This window comes from Eulemur rufifrons, chromosome 16 (assembly GCF_041146395.1).
Source record: "Eulemur rufifrons isolate Redbay chromosome 16, OSU_ERuf_1, whole genome shotgun sequence".
In the NCBI taxonomy this organism is placed as follows: Eukaryota; Metazoa; Chordata; class Mammalia; order Primates; family Lemuridae; genus Eulemur; species Eulemur rufifrons.
In genome coordinates this window covers 91,701,451-91,724,840 of record NC_090998.1, presented here as the reverse complement: position 1 = coordinate 91,724,840, position 23,390 = coordinate 91,701,451, and the positions used below count along the sequence as shown (strand labels likewise).

Below are 23,390 nucleotides of genomic sequence, written 5' to 3'. Positions count from 1 at the left end.
TGTGACAGCCAGGGCATATTCTTCTCAAGGCAATGGTGGAAGGGCAAGAGGGCTTTCCCAGGGATGCAAGTGCTCTATAATTCTGTGGCCACACGATAGTTACTAGCATTCCATTGGCCAAAGCATGATGTGGCTGAATCCAAAGCTAAGGGGTGGGGAAATGCTCTCAGCCTCTTTAGTGGGAGGAACTACCAAGGCACATGGCAAAGGCTGTGGATACAGGAAGAGCCAAAGAAATGGAGCCTTGACCGCAGTAGCCCCCAAGAAAACAAACATTCGTGCACATCTCCGTTTCCAGCTCTGCTGCGTTATTGGACAATTCAACCTGCCACCTCCCTATTATGTTCTCTCTTCTCCTTTGTCTACAGAAGTTGTTTAGGATATGATTTGCTGGAAACCTGATTTTATAAGTCAGCCAAGAATAACACTAAACACAACTTAGGTCCAGGACATAAGTTAGACAGGAGCCACCCTATTAACAGAGCTGTTGAAACAACAGTATAATAAAACTATGAATGTGAACTAACCAAACTTCAGGTTCACTTAACCCTTTGGGCTGTGGTCCTCGTCCATGGCCTGTTAGGATCCAGGCCGCACAGCAGGAGGTGAGTGGCCGTGAAGCACGGAAGTTTCATCTGTATTTACAGCCGCTCCCTAGCACTCGCATCACTGTGTAAGTTCTGCCTCCTGTCAGATCAGCGCAGCATTAGATTCTCACAGGAGCTCGAACCTACTGCGAACTGCACACGTGAGGGATCTGGGTCTCGTGCTCCTTATGAGAATCTAATGCCCGATGATCTGAGGTGGAGCTGAGGCAGTGATGCAGGTGCTGGGGAGCGATTGCAAATATAGATTATCATTAGGGAGAGGTTTGACTGCACAATAAATATAATGGGGTTGAATCATCCCGAAATCATCCCCCCAACCCCTAGTCCATGGAAAAATTGTCTTCCATGAAACAGGTCCCTGTTCTCAAAAAAATGGGGACCATTGCCTTAGGGAGCCTGCCCTGCCCTGTCTGGCTGGTTCTTGCACTTGGCTTGACCGTCACCATAGGCGCTGGTCCTGCCTTTGGTTTCGGTTGGGCGAGAAAGTGTCTCCCTTAGAGCTTTTCCTACCTCAAATGTGCGTTCCCTGCAGGATACAGGTTAATTCAGCTTTATCACAGATGCTGGGGAGGAGAGTGCCTTTCTGAAATAGATGTGGGGTCTCCCTGAATGTGCCTGGTTTTGCTAGAATGATTCTTGCAGGGAAGTTCTCTCCAGTTAGTGTGGTTATCTTCATTGCACAGAAGGAGAACCTAAGCTCAGCTAGAAGATGGCAGAGCAGAGTCCTAGTCTGAACCCAAGCCCACGGCTGGACCCCCGACAGCCTGGCTGTCCAGAGCCCATGGCAGCCGGTCGGGAGACACAGTTCAGTGGAACACGCACTGTGTGCCTGGGTCCCCACCTGGGCTCCTGGAGGACGAGGCCAAGTCTCAGACCCAGCTCCTCCCTCAGAAGCGCCTCCAGCTCCTTGGCAGTGAGGTTTGACCTGCAGGCAGTGACTGCACCAGACCAGCCCTGTCCTCAGATTATTCATGATAGAAATGGTGTTGGCCAGGCAGCAGGGCTGAAACCAGGTCTGTCTGACCTCCTGACTCAGCGTCTGTAATGACCAGCGGCAGCCGCAAGGATGGCAGGCTTTGGGCCTGGCACCGTGAGGTGTCGCATGGGGCAACCCCAGGCCTACTGTTGGGAGTGCTGTGTGTGTGTCCCCGCTTCATCCCAGGGAGGGCACTGAGGCTGATTTGGGTGCTTATCTTGCCCAGGGTCACAAGAAAGGGGCAAGAGCTGAGTCCTGAGTTGATGGCAGCTGTCCCAGCTCTCCAGGCCCAAGGAACCCCTCCTCTGGGCCAGTCGGACCCTGGCTGATTTGGTTATACCTAGGAGGCCTGCCTGCCCCCTCCTCCCAGACTCACATCGGGAGGCTCTGAATGAGGGCAAGTCCAGCCTGAGCTGCAGAGGCCTGGGTCTGAGCTGGGGACCCCAGTGTGTGGCCCGCCTGGCGGACCGTCACCCAGAGACCCTAGTTGGAGCACCCAAGCTGCCTCCCTCTCACCCCCACCCAGAACTAGCTGCTATTGGAGCAGCCTCTTGGGTGATTCCATTCCCATGTAATGGCAGGATTGAGAACCACAGGTTTATGTTCTAAAGCTGTGATTTGCTTTTTACCAAACAAGATATGTGGGTGGATACGTTTGAATCCAAGAAGCACTCTGTACAGGGAGTGTCATTAGTAGGCTCTTTGATGATTGCATACTTCATATGTTGGGACGTCATTTTTTTACATATGGTATAGTCACAAAGGGGCCCAAGAATTTTCCTTTTGGTGGTGGCCTGTATTTCTGTGCCATATCTGGAAAGACAATCGTTTACTAAAACAAAGTCCCATGAATACCCTTAAGTCAGAGAAAATCAAAATCCCCTCAAAACAGGTATGTCGTGCTCTAGTCGGGTTAGACCTACAGTGCATATGATTCCACTACTTTCTTTATGCCCCCCACCCCGCCCTACCCCCACCCCCCACTCCCCGCTGGCATTTTGAAAGGCACCGGAAGCAGTAGGAGCTTATCTTTGTCAAATGAGAGCCCCAGGGAGAAGCAGGAGGTGTTCATGCCCCGCATGGACCCAGGTCAGGGCCTGCTGCCTCCCCCTCCCCTGGGGTTCTTCTCTTCCTGTTGCAGCGGATTCCTGTCCTGAGGGTGCCTTTCATGTAAAGCGTAGTTAATATTGGAAAGCATCATTTGCATCTGAAGTTAGTGGTGTCTTTTTTGATTAGAAGAAACATTTCTTCTAGTTACAGAAAAAGCATTATTTTCCCCCCATTCAGATATAATGATCACGTGAGAAATGCCAGGGACACAGAAGCGCCAGACCAAGAGCCATCTGTTCCTCCCTGGCGTCTCCAGTCACTCGAGCGAGGCTGGCAGGGGCTGAGCAGCTTTGCTAAAAAATGAAATGGGAACCAGAACACGGGCGCCTAGCAGATTCTGAGCCAAAACGCCCTTGATGGAGATGCAGGTGGCTCTGGCTCCAGTGGCCAGGGGGTCAGGGGTACAGCCACGTCCATGGGGCCTGGGGACCAGAGGTCAATGGTTTGTCCCTTGTGCACTGAGGTAATGACAGTGGTGGCCCCTGGGTGTGGAGTTGTCAGTGATCTTTATTTTTTCTTTGTGCCTTTTTGGTAGTTTTTTAAGTTTTCTCTAGTGGATGTGCAATAATTACTTTTGCAAGCAAGAAAAGAGCACCTCCCACTGGCGGCAACTACCTTCATGCCACGGAGACCGTTAGTCACCCTGCTCGGCGCTTCCTCTGTCGCACAGTTGAGCTGCTTTGCTTCTCCTTTGCCAGTACCTGTGTCTGTCCCTTTGCCTCTCCAGGTGAGGGTGGCAAGGTGTCACCGCAGCCTGGACTCCAGCTGCAGCCTCGGTGTGCACAGGGAAGAAGCGGCAGTTTGCAGGGCTGCAGCCTGGAGTGGAACCGGGCGTGGCTCTCTGTGGGTTCTGTGACCCCAGGCGTTTCTTGGCCGCCTGCCTTCACGTCCGTCAGCCTGTTGATCGCGTTACCTCCCACTCTGGGCTCTTATCCGTTTCCACCTGCACGTCCTGCAGCTCCCGCATCGGTCATTTCCTCCTCAGGTTGGCCCGAGGTTGCCATCCTGACCAAGGCCATGTCCCAGCTAGTTGCGTCCACGGCATGGCGCCCCCTCCTCAGAGCAGCGCCCCCCTCACCTGTGAGACTTTGCCCACATCTTTCTCCCTCGCCCCAGGGACTCTCAGCTCCCCCTGGGCAGAGATTTTAAGGATTATTTCTCACCTAGATGCCCAGGATCTAGAAAAGTGCCTGGCACAGAGCAGATGTCCCACAGGTGTTTGCGAAAGACTTACCATAGTAATCTCAGTGTCTGCTGTGTGTTCTCTGTGAGTGCATCGCGCACGTGTGTTCCCCACCCCCTCGGGGCCTGGGACTCAGTGTCTCCACCCAGGCACGCAAGACCAAACCGTCTCCACCCACAGACCTCTGGGACTTCTGCCCCGCAGGGGGAAGTGTTGATCTTTGTGTGTGTGTACACGTGAGTGCACGTGTGTCTGACCATTTGGTAGATGCACCATTTTGCCGTCCTTTTTCATTTATTGGTATATCACACTTTCCCAGATTATTAAATTGTTCCTTAGAACATTCTAAATAGTTACATTATATTCCATCTTAAAGAAATACCATGTTTTATTTAGCAATTCTCCTAATATTAGACATCCAGATTGTTGCCAAATTTTTATTTTTGTAAATTTTGTTAATTTTGTAGATAATCCCATAATGATTATAATTCTATGACCTCACTTTGTTTATTTCCTTAAGAAGAGTCTTAAGAGGGGAGGTATTAAGTCAAAGTATAGGAACTTCTTATGGCTCCAGAAACCGTATTCCACCTTTCCAGTTATGATATTATCAGTCAAAAATTTTGCCAGTTTGTTAGAAGAAAAAACAGAATCTTGTTTTAATTTCCATCTGTTTGCATCATGACAAGCTTTTTGACAGTAGACCCTGGGCCACTGCCCAGAGCAGAGCACAAGACCCTGCCACCTCATTCATTTTCTGTTGTGTGGATGTGTTATTTTTTCATCCTTTCTTTGAGCAAATATCAAGATCTTACTGTGCCAGCTTCTGTTCTGAGCCCCAGGGGTTCAGCAGTGAACAAAAGACCAGAGCCCTTGGCTTCATGAAGTTTACTTTCTGTTCGGCGAGCAAGACAAGAGACAAATACATGGTGGGTCAGAGAGCAATCAGTGCGACAACAGCAAGGAAAGGGGGTAGGGGTGTGGGACAGGGCTCAGGAATGTTATGAAAACCTTGAAGGAAGTGCAAGAATAGCAAGTGCAAGGGCCCTGAGACAGAGCTGTGCTTGCTGTGTTTGAAGCTAAGCGAGGAGGCCTTGTGGCTCTAAGCAGAAGGAGCAAGGAAGAGAGTCAAAGGTGAGGTCAGAGGGTGCTGGGCGGGCTGGTGGGAGGGCCGTCATGAAGTTCTGCCTGTTACTCTGAGCCAAAGGTGAAGGAAGCCATCTGAGAGTTTTGCCTTGATCTGATTTGTACCTTTTAAGAAGATCATCTCAGAGGAAAATAGGAAGGGCGCAGGCAGGGAGGCTGTTGCAGTAATCCATGCACAAGATGGTGGAGGCTTGGCCCAGGAGATGAGGACGGAGGGATCAGCTTCTGGATACGTATCAGGGTTTGTGGGTAGTTTGGACGTGGACGTGGGTAATGGAATGACATGTCACAGATGAGTCCCCACCTAAGTGACCGGAAGGACAGTTTCTGTTTGCTGAAGTGGATACTGTAAGAGCACTGTGTCTTAAAGTTGATGATTCTGGAAAGAAGAATTTTCTTTTATGAAACTGGGGTGTTCTATTTTGCTTAGGAGGGCTGCCCCTACCCAAGATCATCTTCAGGTTGGCCATACCATCCTCTGACAGTTTAAGTTGCTGTGACAAATAGGCCTCATGGCGTGAGGGCCCGGCCACAGTAGAAACGTGTTCCTCACTCACTCAGAGCAGCTGCCCGCTGACTTACCTGTGTATTTCTGAACCTGGCTCTACGACTCTAAGTTGATGGCAAGTTTTAATATCTGGTGGGTCAAAAACTTCATTGCTAGCCTTTTCCAAAAATTTCATGATAATTCTCACATATTTATGTTTCAGTATCAACATTAATATCAATATGTCTAAAGATCTCCCCAAATATCCATTGAGATTTTTATTAGAATTTTATTAGGCTTATTTATAATATGAGAAGGGTTTTATCTTTTGAAATTGAGTCTTTACGTCCAGGAACATAATGCCTCGCCATTTATTGCAATCTTGCTTTAATAACCTTAATTGAATGTGCATAACAGGTACACCTCAGAGACATTGCGGGTTCAGTTCCAGATCACTGCAATAAAGCGAGTCCTACGAATTTTTTGGTTTCCCAGGGCATATAAAAGTATGTTTACACTATACTGTTAGTCTATTAAGTGTGCATTAGCATTATGCCTAAAATAAAATTTCTGCACCTTAATTAAAAAATACTTTATTAAGGCCGGCACGGTGGCTCACGCCTGTAATCCTAGCACTCTGGGAGGCCAAGGCAGGTGGATTGCTCGAGGTCAGGAGTTCGAGACCAGCCTGAGCAAGAGCAAGACCCTGTCTCTACTAAAAATAGAAAGAAATTATCTGGCCAACTAAAATATATATATAGAAAAAATTAGCTGTGCATGGTGGCGCATGCCTGTAGTCCCAGCTACTCAGGAGGCTGAGGCAGTAGGATCGCTTAAGCCCAGGAGTTTGAGGTTGCTGTGAGCTAGGCTGACGCCACGGCACTCACTCTAGCCTGGGCAACAGAACGAGACTCTGTCTCAAAAAAAAAAAAAAAAAAAAACTTTATTACTAAAATATGCTAACGACTATCTGAGCATTCAGCAAGTCATAATCTTTTCGCTAATGGAGGGTCTTGTCTCGGTGTTGATGGCTGCTGACTGATTAGGGTGCTGGTTAGTGATGGTTGGGGTGGCTGTAGCAATTTCTTAAAATAAGATAATAAATTTTGCCACATCGATTGACTTTTCCTTTCATGAAGATTTCTCCATGGCACGTGATGCTGTTTGATCGCATTTTACCCACTTTAGAACTTCTTTCAATCCTCTCAAACCCTGCTACTGCTTTACCAACTAAGTTTATGGAATATTCTAAATCCTTTGTTGTCATTTCAACAATGTTCACAGCATCTTCACCAGGAGTAGATCCCATCTCAAGAAACCACTCTCTTTGCTCGTCCATAGGAAACAACTCCTCATGCAATAAAGTTTGAACATGATATTGCAGCAATTCAGTCACATCTTCAGGCTCCACTTCTAATGCTAGCTCTCTTGGCTGTTTCCACCACATCTGCAGTGACTTCCAACACTGTAGTCTTAAACCCCTTAAAGTCCTCTGTGAGGGCTGGAATCAAATTCTTCCAAACTCCTGTTAATGTTGCTATTTTGACCTCCTCCCTTGAATCGCTAATGTTCTTGATGGCATCTAGAATGTCGAATCCTTTCCAGAAGGTTTTCAATTGACTCTCCCCAGATCCACGTGAGGAATCACTATCTATGGCAGCTATGGCCTTAAGACATGTGTTGCTTAAATTATAAGATGTGAAAGTTTAAATGACTCCCTGATCCATGGGCTGCTGAATAGATGTTGTGTTGGCAGGCGTGAAAACAACATTAATCTCCTTGTACCTCTCCATCAGAGCTCTTGGGTGACCAGGTGCATTTTTTTTCCGAGCAGTAGGTCTCAACAGTGGGCTTAACATATTCAGTAAACCATGCTGTATACAGATGTGCTGTCATCCAGGCTTTGTTGTCCATTTGTAGAGCACAGGCAGAGTAGAGTTAGCGTAATTCTTAAGGGCTCTAGGATTTTCGGAATGGTGAATGAGCACTGGCTTCACCTTAAGTTACCAGCTGCATTGGCCCCTAACAAGAGAGTCATCCTGTCCTTTGAAGCCAGGCGTTTTCTTCTCCTCTCTAGGTATGCAAGTCCTAGATGGCATCTCCTTCCAATAGAAGGCTGTTTCATCTACGTTGGAAATCCATTGTTCAGTGGAGCCACCTTCATCAGTGATCTTAGCAAGACCATCTGGGTAACTTGCTGCAGCTTCTCCATCAGCACTTGCTGCTTCAACTTGCACTTTTATGTTATGGAGATGGCTCTTTCCTTAAACCTCATGAATCAACCTCTGCTGGCATCAAATTTTTTTTCTGAAGCTTTCTCACCCGTCTCAGCCTTCATAGAATTGAAGAGAGTTAAGATCTTGCTCTGGATTAGGCTTTGGCTTAAGGGACTGTTGTGGCTGGTTTGCACTTCTATCCAGGACACTCAAACTTTCTCCATATCAGCAATAAGGCTGTTTTGCTTTCTTAGCATTTGTGTGTCCACTAGAGTAGCGTTTTAAATTTCCTTCAAGAACTTTTCCTCTGCCTGACAGCTTGGCTAACTGTTTGGTGCGAGAGGCCTAGCTTTGGGTCTCTCTTGGCTCTCAACATCCCTTCCTCACTGAGCTTTATCATTTCCAGCTTTTGATTTAAAGTGAGAGATGTGGGACTCTTCCTTTCACGTGAACTCTGAGAAGCCCCGGGAGGGCTATTAATTGACCTAATTTCAATATTGTTGTGTCGCATGGAACAGGGAAGCAAGGAGAGGGAGGGAGACGGGGGTTTCGGTGGAGCAGTCAGAACACACACTACATTCATCAGTTAAGTTTGCCATCTGATATGGGTATGGTTCGTGGTGCCCCGGAACAATTAATATAATAGTAACATCAAAAATCACAGATTATAGATCACCATAACAGAGATAATAATAATGAAAATGTTTGAAATGGTGTGAGAATTAACAAAATGTGACAGAGACATGAAGTGAGCACATGCTGTTGGAAAAGTGGCAGACAGATTTGCTCAATACAGGTTTGCCACAAACCTTCAATTTGTAAAATAATAAAAAACAAACAATATCTGCAAAGCACAATAAAGCAAAGTGCAAGAAAACAAGGTACTCCTGTATAGGTTTGGTGCCTTTCATATGGAATTTATCCGTAGGTATTCAGTAGCTTTGTCATTAATGTGAATGTGAATTTTTTCACATTTCAATTTCTAACTAGTTATAGTTACTGTAAAAAAAAAAAAAAGGTATTGTTTTTTGTATTTTTAGCTTGATTCAATCGTTTTCCTAAATTGTCTTATTGAGATTTTCTGCTTGTACAATTATATCCACAAATGATAAATATTTTTTTTCCACATTCATAGGTTTATTTCATTTTCTTATTTTATTTCAAAAGCTGGAGTCTGTAGAAATGTGAGCAGAAGTGACAGTGAGCATGCCTATTTTGTTCCTGATGTTAACGCTTTACTGTTTCACCCATTTAGTCTGATGTTTGCAGACGGTGTCTCATTAATACTCACACTTAGGGTGTTCATTTTATTTCTATATAGTTTATCCATTTCATTCTATCCCATACCATTTAATCAGGAATGGCTGCTGAATTTTGTCAAATGCCTTTTTGTCATTGGTTGATATGTGACCCTCACTAATGTAAGGAATTGAAAGACTTGTTGATTCTTGAAGCATTCTTATACTTGGGACAAACCCTACTTGATCTTGGTGTGTCATTTTTAAATACGGTGTTCAATATTTCTGATACTTCAGAGCTTTTCCATTAATGTCCATAAACTAGATTCGTTTGTATTTTTTCTTTTAGCATGTTTTCTTTATCATATTTTGGTTTTAGGGTAATATACCATGCATTGGAATACTGTATATCTGTTTCTGTGTTCTGGAATGATTTGACTATTGTAAAGTTATCTATTCCTTGAAGGTTTGATACAGCTTGCCTTTAAAATAATCTGGGCTTGACATGTCTTTAATGATAGATGGTAGATCTTTTAACAGCTTTTTCCATTTCTTTTGTGGTTACCTGTCCATTCAGACTTTTCTAATACTTAAGTTAAATTTAGTAATCTATATTTTGCTAGAAAATGATTCAATTTTCTCTGGAGTTTAAAGCATATCATACTTTATTAGAATTCTTCCATATCTGTTGTTAGAATGATAATATTTACAGTTAGTTTTGTGCTTTAACACTTTCAAACAGCATTCACATACCTCATCTCAGGTGAGCCCTGATTCCTCCTGGGTAGGTGAGGAAACGGGTGAAAAGTGAGTACACAACTTCTTGCAGGGCCGCATGGCCAGGTAGAGACAGAGTCTAGGTTCAGACCCAGGACTCCTGTCTTCACACAGAGTTGCGTCCACTGTGTCCTTTCCAGCGATGCTCACCCGGGGCCCCTCCTCCTCAGGCCTTGCAGGTATGACAAGTGTAAGGATGGATTAGAAGTGTGACTCTACATCCAGGAGAGGTCCCTCTACTCTTTTGGTGCCAACATCCCTGGGAAGATTTAGGGAAATGCTCCTTTACTGAGCTCTGGGAAGTGCATTTTCAACTGTTTGAATTCTAAAAATGCATAAAATGCATCAGGAGTATCACTTTTATTTTCTCAAATGAGAAAAGAAAGGCATTCATTTACTTTGCAAGTGGTTCCAAATAGACATAAACGAAAGTCCCTGGTAACTTGTGGGTTGCAGAGGACGTGGTGGGCTTTGGTCTGTGTGTTTCTGAGGGTGACCCCAGCAGCTTCCTGTGTTCGATACAATTTCATGAAGTATGGAAGACTTTCTGCATCATGCACACTTCCCTGTCATAGAGAATAGCAACATATTATACACGCACTGCCATGGAGTTGCTTAAAGTAAGACATGGCCAAGTTCTAACGCTGGTTGGAGGGATGAGAGTGATAATTGGGTAAAGCTCTCGGCGCAACACCGGTGCGTGGTGGGGCTGTTATCGCAGCTAATGCACAGCCACGACGGGTTTTGATGGGGGAAACGCAGCGTATGTCAGGATACACTCAGGTGCAGGGACAGCTTTCATGCATGGTCACCTGGGATTCTCACCGAGCCCATCTCCCCTCCCGTCCCCGTTCCTCACACATCAGGGGCTGGCTTGCGGATGCAGCAGCCACAGGCCTGGCTTTGGGAGCCTTTTTCTAATGTCAGTAAGTGGGTGCTTCCCTGCCCACCGGGGAAAGGACCCTTGTCCCTTGCAGGAGGCTCAGGACCCAGCTGTCCCCGGTCTCCCAGGCCTGACTTTAGCGTGGCGCTCAGCCTCCCCAGCACCCCCTCCTGACTAGCGCGCGGATCGTAATCCCTGGCCATCCTCATCCTCCAGGTTGCTCACTCAGTAACTTTTCCTTGCTGGCTCTTCCTGCTGTCCCATCTGTCCGCCATAGTGAGCGTCATCAGACGCTGAAGGTGGGCTGCAGTCCTCCTCGGGCCCCTTCTGGCCCACCTTGCCACTAGCCCTCTTGCCAGCACATAAGGAAAAAGAATCCTTCTCTGCCCCTCTTTCCCTGCAGCCAATTTCTCTTCCCCCTAGGAAGTCCCTGAGCCCCGGCTGAGGTGCACAGCCCTCATCTGGACTCCCCGGCACCACGCACAGTGCCCCCCAACACCAGGCTTCCACTGCCCAGGGAGTGGTGCAGGCGCTACCCCAGGCCCGGGGCCCACTGCTGCCACGTGGAGGCTGCTCCCAGCAGATTCCACTGCACCGCCGGGAATTAAGTCCCTGTGGGTCCCACACAGTTTCAGACTTCAGGAAACACTTAGCCACGGTGGGGCTGCGGCACAGTGTCGTGTAGTCATCCAAGCCTGCCTTTCGACTCCTGACTGCTCTGGGGAAATCAACGAAACCGACGTCCTGAGATGAAAGCAGCCAGATACCTACCCCTGCGACTCCCTGACCTCTCAGAGCAGGCACGCGCTGTGTGTTTGTTCAACAAACCAAAAGACAGACGGAAGGAGCGAATGGATGAGAGTAAAAGGTGCGCCCTCCCCAGGGCCTGGCTCAGCAGGGCAGCTCTCCCTGCCGGGGTGCGACCCTGCCCTGCTGGGCCAGCTGGCTCGCTCCTTCCCAGGGGGTGAACCCGGCTCGGGCTCAGCTCAGTGTGACCTGTGACCGGATGCTGTTGTCACCTGCCGTGATGCGTTTGCCTTCTGGTTTATCTTCCCGCAGCTGGGCCTCCCGGGGATGGGCCCAGAGCCAAGTGATGATTTGTTATTTCTTAAATGGTCAATTTTCCATTCTGTTTTTTCCAGACGGCTGATGAGTGGGCTGAGAAGATGCCCAAAGGCCCGCCACCCAGCTCTCCCAAGGAAACGGCCGACAGGGACCTCCTGGCTCGTCTCCACAAAGCAGTGACTTCCCATTACCATGCCATCGCCCAGGAGTTCGAGAACTTCGACACCATGAAAACAAGCACGGCCTCCAGAGATGAGTTCAGGGCCATCTGTAACCGCCATGTCCAAATCCTGACAGACGAACAGGTGAGAAGCTCACTTGAGTCATCATCCTAACAATGTCACTTGGGTGTCAGGCTGGCCATTGGCCAGGTGTAGGGTTTAGGAGGCTCTCTGTTTTTAAAATACTTGATGTTTTATTTTGTTTTGTTTTTAAATCTTATGGAAGACTCACAGGAGCCTCTGTTTATGTAACAGCTATGAATTGAGCCATTTTGATCCAGGTGCAAACAGTGTCACTTTTACTTTAAAATTAAGTTAAACTCAGCTCTGCTACCCCTTCCCTGGATCATCTCAGGGCTTATGTAGTCCACAGAGAGAGGCTGGTCTCTGCCCGCACCTTAGGGGGGACGTGGACCCTGGGAGTTGCCGGCACTCCTCCTGCCAGCCCCACTCCCTTCTCCTTGCCGCGTCCAGGTGCTGGCAGTGTCAGATGCTCTGGGGTGCTGCTCTCAGCCTGCAGGGGACATGCCCACCCCCAGTGGGTCTCTCCAGTGTGCACTGGCTGGACACAGGCCCTTCCTCTCTAAGGTCCTCCTCCTCATCACAGAACCCCCAGAAGGGCGGCACCCCAGGACTGAGCTGGGCTCCTCTTTAGCTCAAAGGCTCTAACAACCTGCCACCTGGGCCTCTTTGGCCCTGTGTGGCCTTCCAAAGCCAAGAGCACCTCACAGCCAATGGTGTCCTGAGGGGCTGCCTTGCCACGGTAGCTGCAGGAGGGAAGAGTTTTGGAAGTGAGCCCCTGTCCTTATGGACTTCAGTAAATAGTGGCACTAAACGCCAGCACCAGGGTGGGCAGTGTTCTGGGTTGCTTTGTTCCTCACTGTGCCCCAAATGCCGAAACAGCACCTGGCACAGAGGGGGTGCTCTGTAAGTACAAGTCAGTGGATGGTGTCCACGTGCCCTGGCTCCTGCCGCCCTTGACAGCCCGGCGGCTGAGCAGCCTGGTGACGCAGAACACCAGTGATCCCATGACAGAAGCAGATTGCGACAGGCCCCCTCCGGATCTCCAACAAGTCAATGCCCCATTCCCAGAGAGTAATTCAGATAAAATATAAGATCCCAAAATACTTACAAGACAACTCCACGTCCCTCCTTCCTCCTGGTTCTGCTCAGGCTTGGCCCAGGGAGCTTCCTACAGACCCTGGGTGGAAATGTCACTTTTTCACCTCTAAGGTGGGGCCACTCCAACCTCTCAATTCATTTTATCAGAGTTTCAGGGTAAGGACTTGAAAAGATTCATAGGGAGGGCTCATCACTTCACACCCCCCCTGCCCCCCGGCTGTACTCAGGCCTCTGAGCTCACTGCCCTAAAGAATGCATTTGCTGAAGGCATTAGGAATATGAACATCAAATTTAACTTTCCTAAAATATCACCTTCTTTGGTGTGATCATTCTTGCTAAGCAAAATAAAGTGCTGTTTCCAAATGATTCTGTCCCATAGAGCAGCGGTCCCCAACCTTTTTGGCACCAGGGACCAGTTTCATGGAAGATGATTTTTCCACAGATGGGGGAGGGGGACCAATGGTTTCAGGATGGTTCAAGCACATTACATTTATTGTGCAGTCAAACCTCTCTTCTAATGATGATCTGTATTTGCAGCCGCTCCCCAGCACTCGCATCACTGCCTCAGCTCCACCTCAGATCATCAGGCATTACATTCTCACAAGGAGCACAACCTAGATCCCTCGCATGCGCAGTTTACAGTAGGGTTCGCGCTCCTGTGAGAATCTAATGGCCGCGCTGATCTGACAGGAGGCGGAGCTTATGCAGTGATGTGAGCAATGGGGAGCGGCTGTAAATACAGATGAAGCTTCACCCACTTTCGGTGGCTCACCCACTGCCGTGCAGCCCAGTTCCCCCCAGGCCATGTGCACGTGCCGTTCCGCAGCCCAGCCCGGGGTTGGGAACTGCAGCCATGGAGCATCACAGCCAAGCAGGATCTGTATCTGCAAATACTTCTCTCATCATAAATGAAAGTAGGCCTTTGAAATTAACACAGTTGCATTTATTATTCTATGTGGCCAACCAATAAAGGTTTTACTAATAGAGATTTTACTAATAAAGATTTTTCATTTCATCTAAATGAGTAAAATTTTACTCTCATTATAGATAAAAATTAATGACATGCTGACATGCCTGGCATTGATAACAGAGAATTTGATTTTAATTGTCCACCAAGAAAACTTCACCAGCCCCAGCACATCAATCCCCCCCCCCCAAGGAAAATTAAGCACTTATTTTTAAATGCTGCTTTCTAAAAATAAGCTGACACGTCTCACATCCAGTCTGCATCGTCGAGAGCATCAGACTCCGGCATGAGCACATCACGGTTTAAGTTGGGTGATGATTAGCAGAAATTGTGCTATATTTGGGAAGGATGTTTCTGGGTATGGGCTGGTACACAGCAACATCCCCAGAGATCCACGTGTTTTCTCCTTGCATGAGTTACTTTGCCAGCGACCTTCTTGGGTGAAGGCACAGTGTCTGGTACAGTACGACAGCAAAGTAATTTGTACTCTGAACATGTCTAGACGCCTCATGCCATTATTCTAGAGTTCACTGAAGATGCTGGGACAGTTCCAACCATATTAAATAACATTTTAACTACAGATTTCATGACTTAGTGTATCTACATTACAGAAACTTATCTCATACTAAAAAAAAAAAAAATCCAACAATCACGAATCTGAGGAGCCGCTTTCTCGACTTATCGAGCTCTATAAGTGGGGGAAGTGCCACATCTTTGGAATCCTTTTGGTGCAATTAAACTTTCAGAGAAGGAGAGCAACTTTCAGAGCAGATGGAGTTGGAAACTGATGGGTCTTCGTGGCTCTGTAGAAAGCGTGTGATAAAAGGCTCCAAACTGGGCCCTCTTGGGTATTGGTTAAAACAATAGAGACCCACAGCAAGAGCCTCTCCTCGCAAAGCAATTTAGATGAGTCCATAGTGATTGTGTGAGGCCTTTTAATACACAGCTATATAAGGGAAAGGAACTGTTAAACGTTTCTGAACATTTTAGACCTGGTATCTCTAAAACAGACACCCCTAGGAAGTGAGTGACAATGACGCTCACAGAAGAAACAAGCCTTCCTGCAGGCAGACTTGGGTTACAGTCCTGCTTCTGCCCTTGTCCAGCTATTGACCTTGGACAAGTTACTCAGCCTCTCCGAGCTTGTGTCTTCCCTATGAAGTGGGTTGCACAACACTCCACAGGCTCTTGCAGGCACCCTCCCTGCAACCAGGCTGAAGTTCAGCCTTCCCTGCCTCTGCCCGCTGCTGCCTCAGCTGGCCCTTGCCCCCCCCACCCCCATGTCTCTCAATGCCTGCTCCTCCTTCCAGACTCTAGCAGAGGGAAGCCTTTCCTGACCACATCTCTACCTGGTGGAGCTGCCCAGGCCCCGCTCCCACTTTGCCCCTCTTACCCCCTCACTCCTCCCTCCCCACCCACTGACCTTGAGCCCTGGAGACACTCTTGCGTTTTCTTAGGTGCATGGCTGTCTGTCCTGACTGTGCAGGGAGTGCCCAGAGGCAGCATTCGTCTGTGTTCTGGGGCCCACAGGGCACCAGGCGGTGCTGCTAGGCCCTGGGAACCACAGCGGGTCTGCGGCCTGCCTTCGAGCTCGCATCCAGGGAGGAGAGCAAGCCATTACCCGGCAGGTGTACGTTGCTCGTGTAATTACATGCTGCTCCCTGCTCTAGGGTGTAGCGTGCAGCACGCTGAGAGGGTGTAGCAGGGCCCTGGCCTGCCTGGACGGAGGGGTCAGGCGGTTTCCCTGAGGACAGGATGTTGGGTTCTGGGATTTGCCTCTGAGAGGAGACAGGAGACAGCCGCAAAGGCAGAGGGAGCATCCCAGACGCAGGAGCAGTGTGTGGCGTTAGAGCCGCTGCCAGCAGGCCGGCGTGCACAGGCAAACCCTGCCCTGCGGAGTCTCTGTCCATGTGTTCAGACAGTACACAGAATAAGTAAAAGATGGAGTATGGCAGAGAGCGATTAATGCTCTAGAGGGCGTGAAAAAAGGCAGGGAAAGAGGAAGGGTAGGGCGTTGGGAGGGCTGCACTTGTGAACAGGGTAGTCTGCGAAGGAAGGTGACGCTGGAGCAAGGACCTGGCAGCCAGGGAGGGGGTAGCTGGGAGCAGAGGTTCGTCAGCAAAGGGGACATGAGTGTCCAGGCCACATGTCGAAGTTTGAAGAGTAAGACAGAAGCCAGTGCTGTGGAGGGGCTGGGTGGTCCCCGGGGTCGGAGCAGGACGCCGGGTGGTGTAGGACATGAGCCCCACGGGAGGACTTTCCTTGTTTCCTTTTATTCACAGTGACTAGAGAGGGTCGTGGGGCCCTGAGCACGAGCGCTGTTGTGTGGTCGAGTGTCGCCCCGGCCGCTGTGTGGGGCGGAGGCAGGAGGGCAGGCCCCAGGGGCGAGCAGGCAGTGATCCTGGTGGCAAAGGAGGGGTAAGAAGAGATGGGACATGCTGGAGTTGGAGCCCCGCAGGATGTGCCAATGGAGGTGGGGTGTGAGAGGAAGGGGCAGCATAGGAGAGGGGAGATGGGGGCTGAGGCGGGGCGGGGCGTGGCAGGGGCGGCTGTTGGTGCAGGGCTTGGTAGGTCGGAGAGGTCCAAAGTCGATGTCCAGGGGGAGACGTGGAGTCAGGAGGCGGGCGGACTGGCAGAGCCCGACGGCGTCCCCGGTGCGCCGGGAGCAGTTTAAGGGCAGGAGTGTAGGTGGAGAAGGGTGGAGTCCTGGGCCTCCCCGTGTGGAAAAGTCAGGGAGGGACCAGAAAAAGGGACTGAGCAGCCACTAATCGCGTGGGAGGAGACCTGGAGCAGCTGTGGACGTGGATCTTCTGTCAGTCCATGTATGTCTGTGGGGAGTGTGTGTGTGTGTGTGTGTGTGTGCCTTGATGAAAAAACACTTCAGCGTAATCAAGTGTATCCATCTTTCCATTTACCGTTTCCATTTTGTGTTCTGGCTAAGAAATCCTTACTTATCCCAAGATAACGATATTAACCTTTATTCTCTTCTAAAGGTTTTTAAATTTTTATTTTGTGTTTTAATACACCTGAAATACATTTTTCCTCTTTTGTAAGAGATAGGGCTCCACAATAGTCTCCATATGGATGAAGAGTTTCCCCAACACCGGTTTTTTCATTATGTACTTTCATTTATTTTTGTTGTTGCTGTGATTGCCTTAGGGGTCTTCTTCATAAATTCTTTGCCTAGGCCAATGTCTGTAAGAGTCTTTCCTACATTTTCTTCTAGAATTCTAATCGTTTCACACCTAAGGTTTAAGTCTGTTATCCACCGTGATTTGATTTTTGTGAGAGGTGAAAGCTGTGGGTCCTGTTTCAGTCTTCTGCATGTGGCTATCCAATTTTCCCAGCACCATTTATTGAATAGGGATTCTTGTCCCCAGAGTATGTTTTTGTCTGCTTTGTCAAAGATTAGATGTCTATATAAGGATAGTTTTATATTTGGATTTTCTGTTCTGTTCCACTGGTCTGTGTCCCTGCACTTGTGCCAGTACCAGGCAGTTTTAAGAACCACAGCCTTGTAGTGTAGTTTGAAGTCTGGCGAATTTAATACCTCCCATTTTGTTTTTATTGCTTAAAATTCCTTTTGCTATACGGGGTCTTCTCTGATTCCATACAAAGTGTATAATTATTTTTTCTATATCTGTGAAAAATGATGTTGGTAATTTAACAGGGATTGCATTGATTTCCTCGCTGAGCTGCAACGTCATGTCTGTCGTGTGTCAAGTTTCCGTGTACATGTAGGTCTGTATCCAGACTCTGCTCTGTTCCACTGGTCTTTTTTCTGTCTTTGAATTAATGCCACCATATCCAAATGACTCTAGCCTTATATATCTTAATGCCGGGTGGCGCAACCCCCCAGCTCACTCCTCTTCTTCAAGACCTTCTGCCTTAATCTGAGCCTCTTGCTTTCCAAAGACATTTTAGAATCCTCTGGTCAATTTCAAAGATCTCTCTTGAAATTTTTATTGGAATTGCATTAAATCATTTTATCTCTCTGGGAAGAAATGAAGTCTTCTCAGTATCAAGCCTTCTTATCTACCAACATGTTCTGTCTCTCTGTATAGGTTTTCCTTACTGTCTTTAATTTAGTGCCCTAATTTTCTGCCTAGAGGCCTTTTGCATCCTCAAGTTTTTATATTTTTATTGTAATAACATATTTCTAATGCTGTTTTCTTAAGTTACACTTCTGCTTGTTACTGGTGTATCCACCTTGCTAAATTCTCTCGTTAACTCTAATAATTTTTCAGCAGATTATTCTGAGTGTAGATAATGCGCTCAAATAAGATCTGTGAACAATGACAGTCAGGGTTTCTTCTCTAATCTCCATACCTTCTATTTCTTATTCTTGCCTTATTGCAATGTCTAGAACCTTCAGTTAAACATTAAATAGAAGCTGTGGTAGTGAGCCTCCTTGTTTGGTCCTTGATTTTGACAGAACTGCTTCTAAATTTTCAAGATTAAATATGTTTTCTTGAGATATTTTTGTAGATATTCTTTGTCAAATGTAAAAGTTCCCTTTTATTACTATTTTGCTAAGAGCTGTTAACCATGAATAGATGTTGAATTTTATCCAATGCTTTCCCTGTATCTGTTGAGAGATATATATAGTTCTTCTTGTTTGATTTCTTAATATAGTGATTACATTAATGGACTTTCTAATGTTAAACTAAATTTAAATTCCTGGTATAAACCAAATTTAGTCATGATGTTTTTACAATGCAGGATTTAGTTGGCAAGTTTTTTTGCATTCAGTTTGCATCCATGACTATGACATTAATCTGCTATTCTCTCTTCTCATACTATCTGTGTCTGGCTTTGGTATCAATATTACACGAGCTTTGTAGATGGAGTTTTGGGTTAATCCATTTTTTCTGTTTTTCCAAAAGAGTTTGGGTAAGTTTGGAGCTACCAGCTTATTGAGCTTTGAGTAGAAATGCTTGGAAAGCCACCTGGGCCCAGTGTCTTTTAATGGGAAGGTTTTTTAAGATGCTAATTTTATTTCTTTTAGGGTTATAGAGCTATTTAGACTTTTCTTTTTGTCAGATTGCCTGCTTTTTTTTTTTTTACAGGAATTTGTTCATTTTTCTCTAAGTTTTCAAATTTATTAGCATAAAATTGTTGAAAATATCCTTTTTTTAATCTCTGCTGAATCTCTAGTTATACCTCCTTTTTCCTTTTTCTAATATTATTTTTCCCCTGGCTTATTCTAGCCAGAATGTGCCCATTTTATTAGTCTTTTCAAAGAATCAACTTCTGATTTTGTTCATTCTCTCTATTACTTTTATATTTATTAATTTCTGCTCTTATCTTTATTATCTTATTCCTTCTGCTTTAGCTTAAGTTAGACACAGCTTTTTAATTTCAGCTATTCTTCCTTTCTTAATGAGGATTTAAAAGTATATATTTCCTTCTAATTACGACTTTAGCTGCATCCAAGTTTTTATATGTAGTTTTAAAATTATAATTCAGTTCTCTATAGTTCCTATTTCCATTTTGATTCTTTTGATCCACAAAGCACTTAAAAATGTGCTTTTCTGTTTCCAAATAAATTGATCTTTTTAAAGTTATTAGCTTATAAATAAGTCCATTTTAATTAGAGAATATAATCTAATCACATCAGTTCTTAGAAATATGTCTGATGTGTGGTCATGTTTTATAAATGTGTCATTTGTGGTTGGGTCATTCGCACGGCCTCTGGTGGTTGGATGAGAGGTTCCACATATACTGATTAAAACCAGCTTGTAATTTCTACCCTTCAGTGAATCTTTATCCTTTCTGTCTGTCTGGTCCATCAATCACTAAGAGGTATGTTGAAATCTCCCACTGTAATGGTAGATTTATCAATTTCTTATATTCTGTCCATTTTTATTTATTATTTTATATATATGTTCAAGGTTAGTTTTTTTTAAGTATGTACAGATTTAGAACTATTATAGCCTCCTAGTGAATTGAACCTTGTAACGTCATGTAATAATCTTTATGCCTGGAAAATAGTTTGTGGCTTAAACTCTATTTTATGTGATATTAATATAACTACCCAGCTTTTTTTAATTTAGCATTTTCTTGGTATATCTATTTCTAACTTAATAAAAAAAATCTTTGACCCTTCTGTCACATATGTTTTGTGTATGTGTACTATTATAAACAGAATATTAAATGGAACTTTAAAAATCTGGTCTAATAATCTCTTTTATTTATATGGATGTTTGATCCAGTTACATTTATTGTGATTACTGATATATATGGATTTATTTCTGTCATCTAATATTGTGCTTTCTATTTAACGCTCGTATCTTTTATATTGTTTTTAAAACTCTTATTACCTTTTTTTGGATTGATTGTTTTTAAATTCCTTTTTTCCTTCTGTTTGTTTGGAAGTTATGTATGTATTTCTGTTCTTTTAACCAATAGGTGGTTATTGCCCTTGAAATTGTATCATATGTAACAAAAGAGCTGGAAGTTCAGCAGTATTTTCATTGTTCTCTGGGCATACAAGGATATTAAGTTCTTGTAACTCCGATTTTCCCCGTAGATCAGTGTTATTTAATATTTTAGATCTATCATATTATTGTTTCTCCACAAATTAATCCCTCGACTGACTTGTTTTATACAGTTGGTATTTATTTAGGGTTATCTTCTGTACTCTTTACATCTTAGACCTTTCTTCTGAGATCATTTTCTTTCTTCATGAAGTAGAGAGTTTTAAATTTACAGTAATTTCTCTCAATTCTTAAAAAAATCATTCTACTATCTCCTGGCTCCCGCTGATGCTGCTTTGCTTTCAAGCTCATATCTTGTCTTTGTCCTCGGCAATCCCATCTGCTGAGCCAGAGCTCCGTGGGTAGGCCCAGAAAACTGTGTGTGTAAGCTCTCCAGGTGAGTCTGATTGCTAAAGTTTGAGAACCATTGTTCTCGTCTATCTTCAAGTTCGTCGATTCTCTCAACAACTATGTCTAATCTGTTATTTAATCTATACACTGGTGGTTTTAAAATTTTTCAAATTTTTCAATGATTATATTTTTCATTTCAAGGAATTCCATTTGTCTATCATTGCAAATCTGGCTTGTCGATTTTGGTGATATCTTGCTCCCTGCAGATTTTTAATACCCATGCTTACTCCTTTAGCTATTTTATACATTGCTTTTTGTTCATTTTAATACCACTGTTTAGTTCTTTAACTGTTTTACATATGACCATGTTATATTCTTTAATAATTCTGATATCTGTAGTCTAAATCTGTCTTAGCTTGTTTTTGCCAACTCATGTTCATGGTGACTTGCCTCTTCATGTGCTCAGTGATTTTTATTTCATTAAGAGCTTACATGTGGCTGAACTTAATCTGGGGGGATCCCAAGGGCCTGCACTGAGGATGGTTTTCCACACAGGTGACTTATGTTTGCTTCTTCCACGTGCCAACGATGCTACAGCCTGGTGCTGTGTTAGTTCCTCCACCTTGGGGCTCCGTGCTGGAGAGACTAAAATGTGCTGGGACCTGCCACAGACCCCAGGCCACAGGAAAGGCCTGTGTGCAGCCTGCAGCACAGTCAGAACCAGGCAGATTGTCCCCCGAGCCTTGCCCTGAAGCTGCAGCCTGTCAGATGACACAGCTCCGTATGCGAGGATCTCCAGCTCTGGCCCGTCCCCTGTGGGCCTTCAGTCCCCAAAACTTTGGCCTCCCAGGATTGGCTTCTGCCAGTCGGCTCTCAAGTTTTGTTCACCTGCCTTTGGGGTTAGTAGCTTTCCTGGCCATTAATGATTTCCTGTACTTCCTTATGAGCTCTACAATGAATTTAAAACTATGTTTTTAAGAATATTTATCCACCAACTGGGTGTTTTGTGAATGAAGGCTTATTAGAATGTCCAGACTACCACATTGCCTGAGATCTCTTTAAGGCATAAACCATTCAGAAGTGAGGTTTTCATTTTTCAGACATAGGATCTTTCATGGTTGGTTTCTGTTTGTATTGTGTCGTGGCCGGAAAACATGATCTGAATCTTTTTTTTTAATTTATGATTTATTTGGAGATGTCATTTGTTGCTTTGTGTATTGTTCAGCATTCTTAGTGGCAGGTTTCAGGACCCGCTCAGGCTAGTTCACGTAGAAAGGGACTGTTTTAAGGGTATCGGGAACTTACAGAGACTGTGGCAGGGCTGGCACCGGGGAGGATGCCCCACAGCCAGGAGCCACAGCAGTAAGGACATACCCAACGCCACCGTGGGGCTCTTCCGGAAGAAACCCACTGCCACTGCCTCCCAGAGGAGCTCAGCATCTGTGGTGCTAAGGGGACAGGACGTGCAGCCAGATACCTCTGTCGCCAAGCTACGTGAAGAACTGATGGCCGACCGGTGGCTCGTTCCCTCCTTCCACGGTTCGGGCAGTGGTGTCCGCTACAGGGGAGGATGGGCACTGCAGCTGTCAGCTCCCAGGCGCTGGAGTTAAGAGGGCTGCAGAGGGACATGTCCGGAGACAGAAGGAGGGGTGGCCTCAGATAGGAGCAGAGGCCTTTCTCCCATAGTTACGGGGGGCACAGGGGCAGTTAATTTGATGCAATGGGTGTTTTCTCTATGAAATATGGGACAAGATAATCAGCTGAGAATGAAGGGGCCACACTGGGTATTTAAGAAAAGGAAACGGCCTGGGATGGTCACCGCAGAGACAGCAAAGGGCGTGTACCAGGGAAGGCTGGCCGGGGTGTCCGGCCGTTACGGCAGGAGCTCTGCCAGCAGGCTGAGTGCAGGGACGGGCCGGCGGGGGCCGAGCAATAGTGAGCGCGAAGTTGTGTCTCCCACGCTGTCTCCCAGGTCCCGCCCTAAGAGGGGGGCATGAGCCTGCCGGAGGCCTGACCTCCTTCACAGGCCTCCTCCCCTCCGTGAGAGCCGCTCAGGGCGACTGTGAGCAGGACAGTGTAAACACCTCAAGGTGTCTTTCCCCGGGGTCTGCTCGGTCTTGTCAGCCACTGAGCAAACATTTGCTGATGCTGTGTGCCGGCCCCTCTGCCAGATGTTTAACATTTAGAGATGAATTTCACAGGCAGTGGGGTCGCCTGGCCAGTGGTTTTGGAAAGCCGTCCTGGAGGACACAGAGGTGGCAGAGCCGACTCCTGTCTGTGCAGGTCACTGCATTTGTTCGTGGTGAGGTCCAAGATGCTGTGGTCCCTTCCTCAAGGCCTGTCACTTCCACTCCACCAAATAGTTTTTCCTCCTGGGTCTAAGTCAAATCGACATGAATCAACCTGTGTAGTAACATGACAGGCTGTCCATGCACCGCACCAAAGCCAACCTCCTGGGCTTGGTGTTTTACATGAGATGTAGCCTTGGGGGAAGGTGGATGCAGGCTCCAGGGGACCTCTCTGTACTGTCCTCTCAACTTCCTGCAAATTATAGTTATCTC

General features: G+C 46.3%; 1 protein-coding gene across 1 annotated transcript in view; it reads left to right on the top strand.

Annotated features, from left to right (window-relative positions):
• The window catches only part of EFCAB6 (EF-hand calcium binding domain 6), a 201,151-nt gene that overhangs the window by 166,558 nt on the left and 11,203 nt on the right, over positions 1-23,390 (top strand). The window contains exon 26 of the mRNA XM_069491269.1: positions 11,767-11,994. Within this exon, the coding sequence (XP_069347370.1) occupies positions 11,767-11,994 (228 nt within the window). The remainder of the gene's footprint in view (positions 1-11,766; positions 11,995-23,390) is intronic.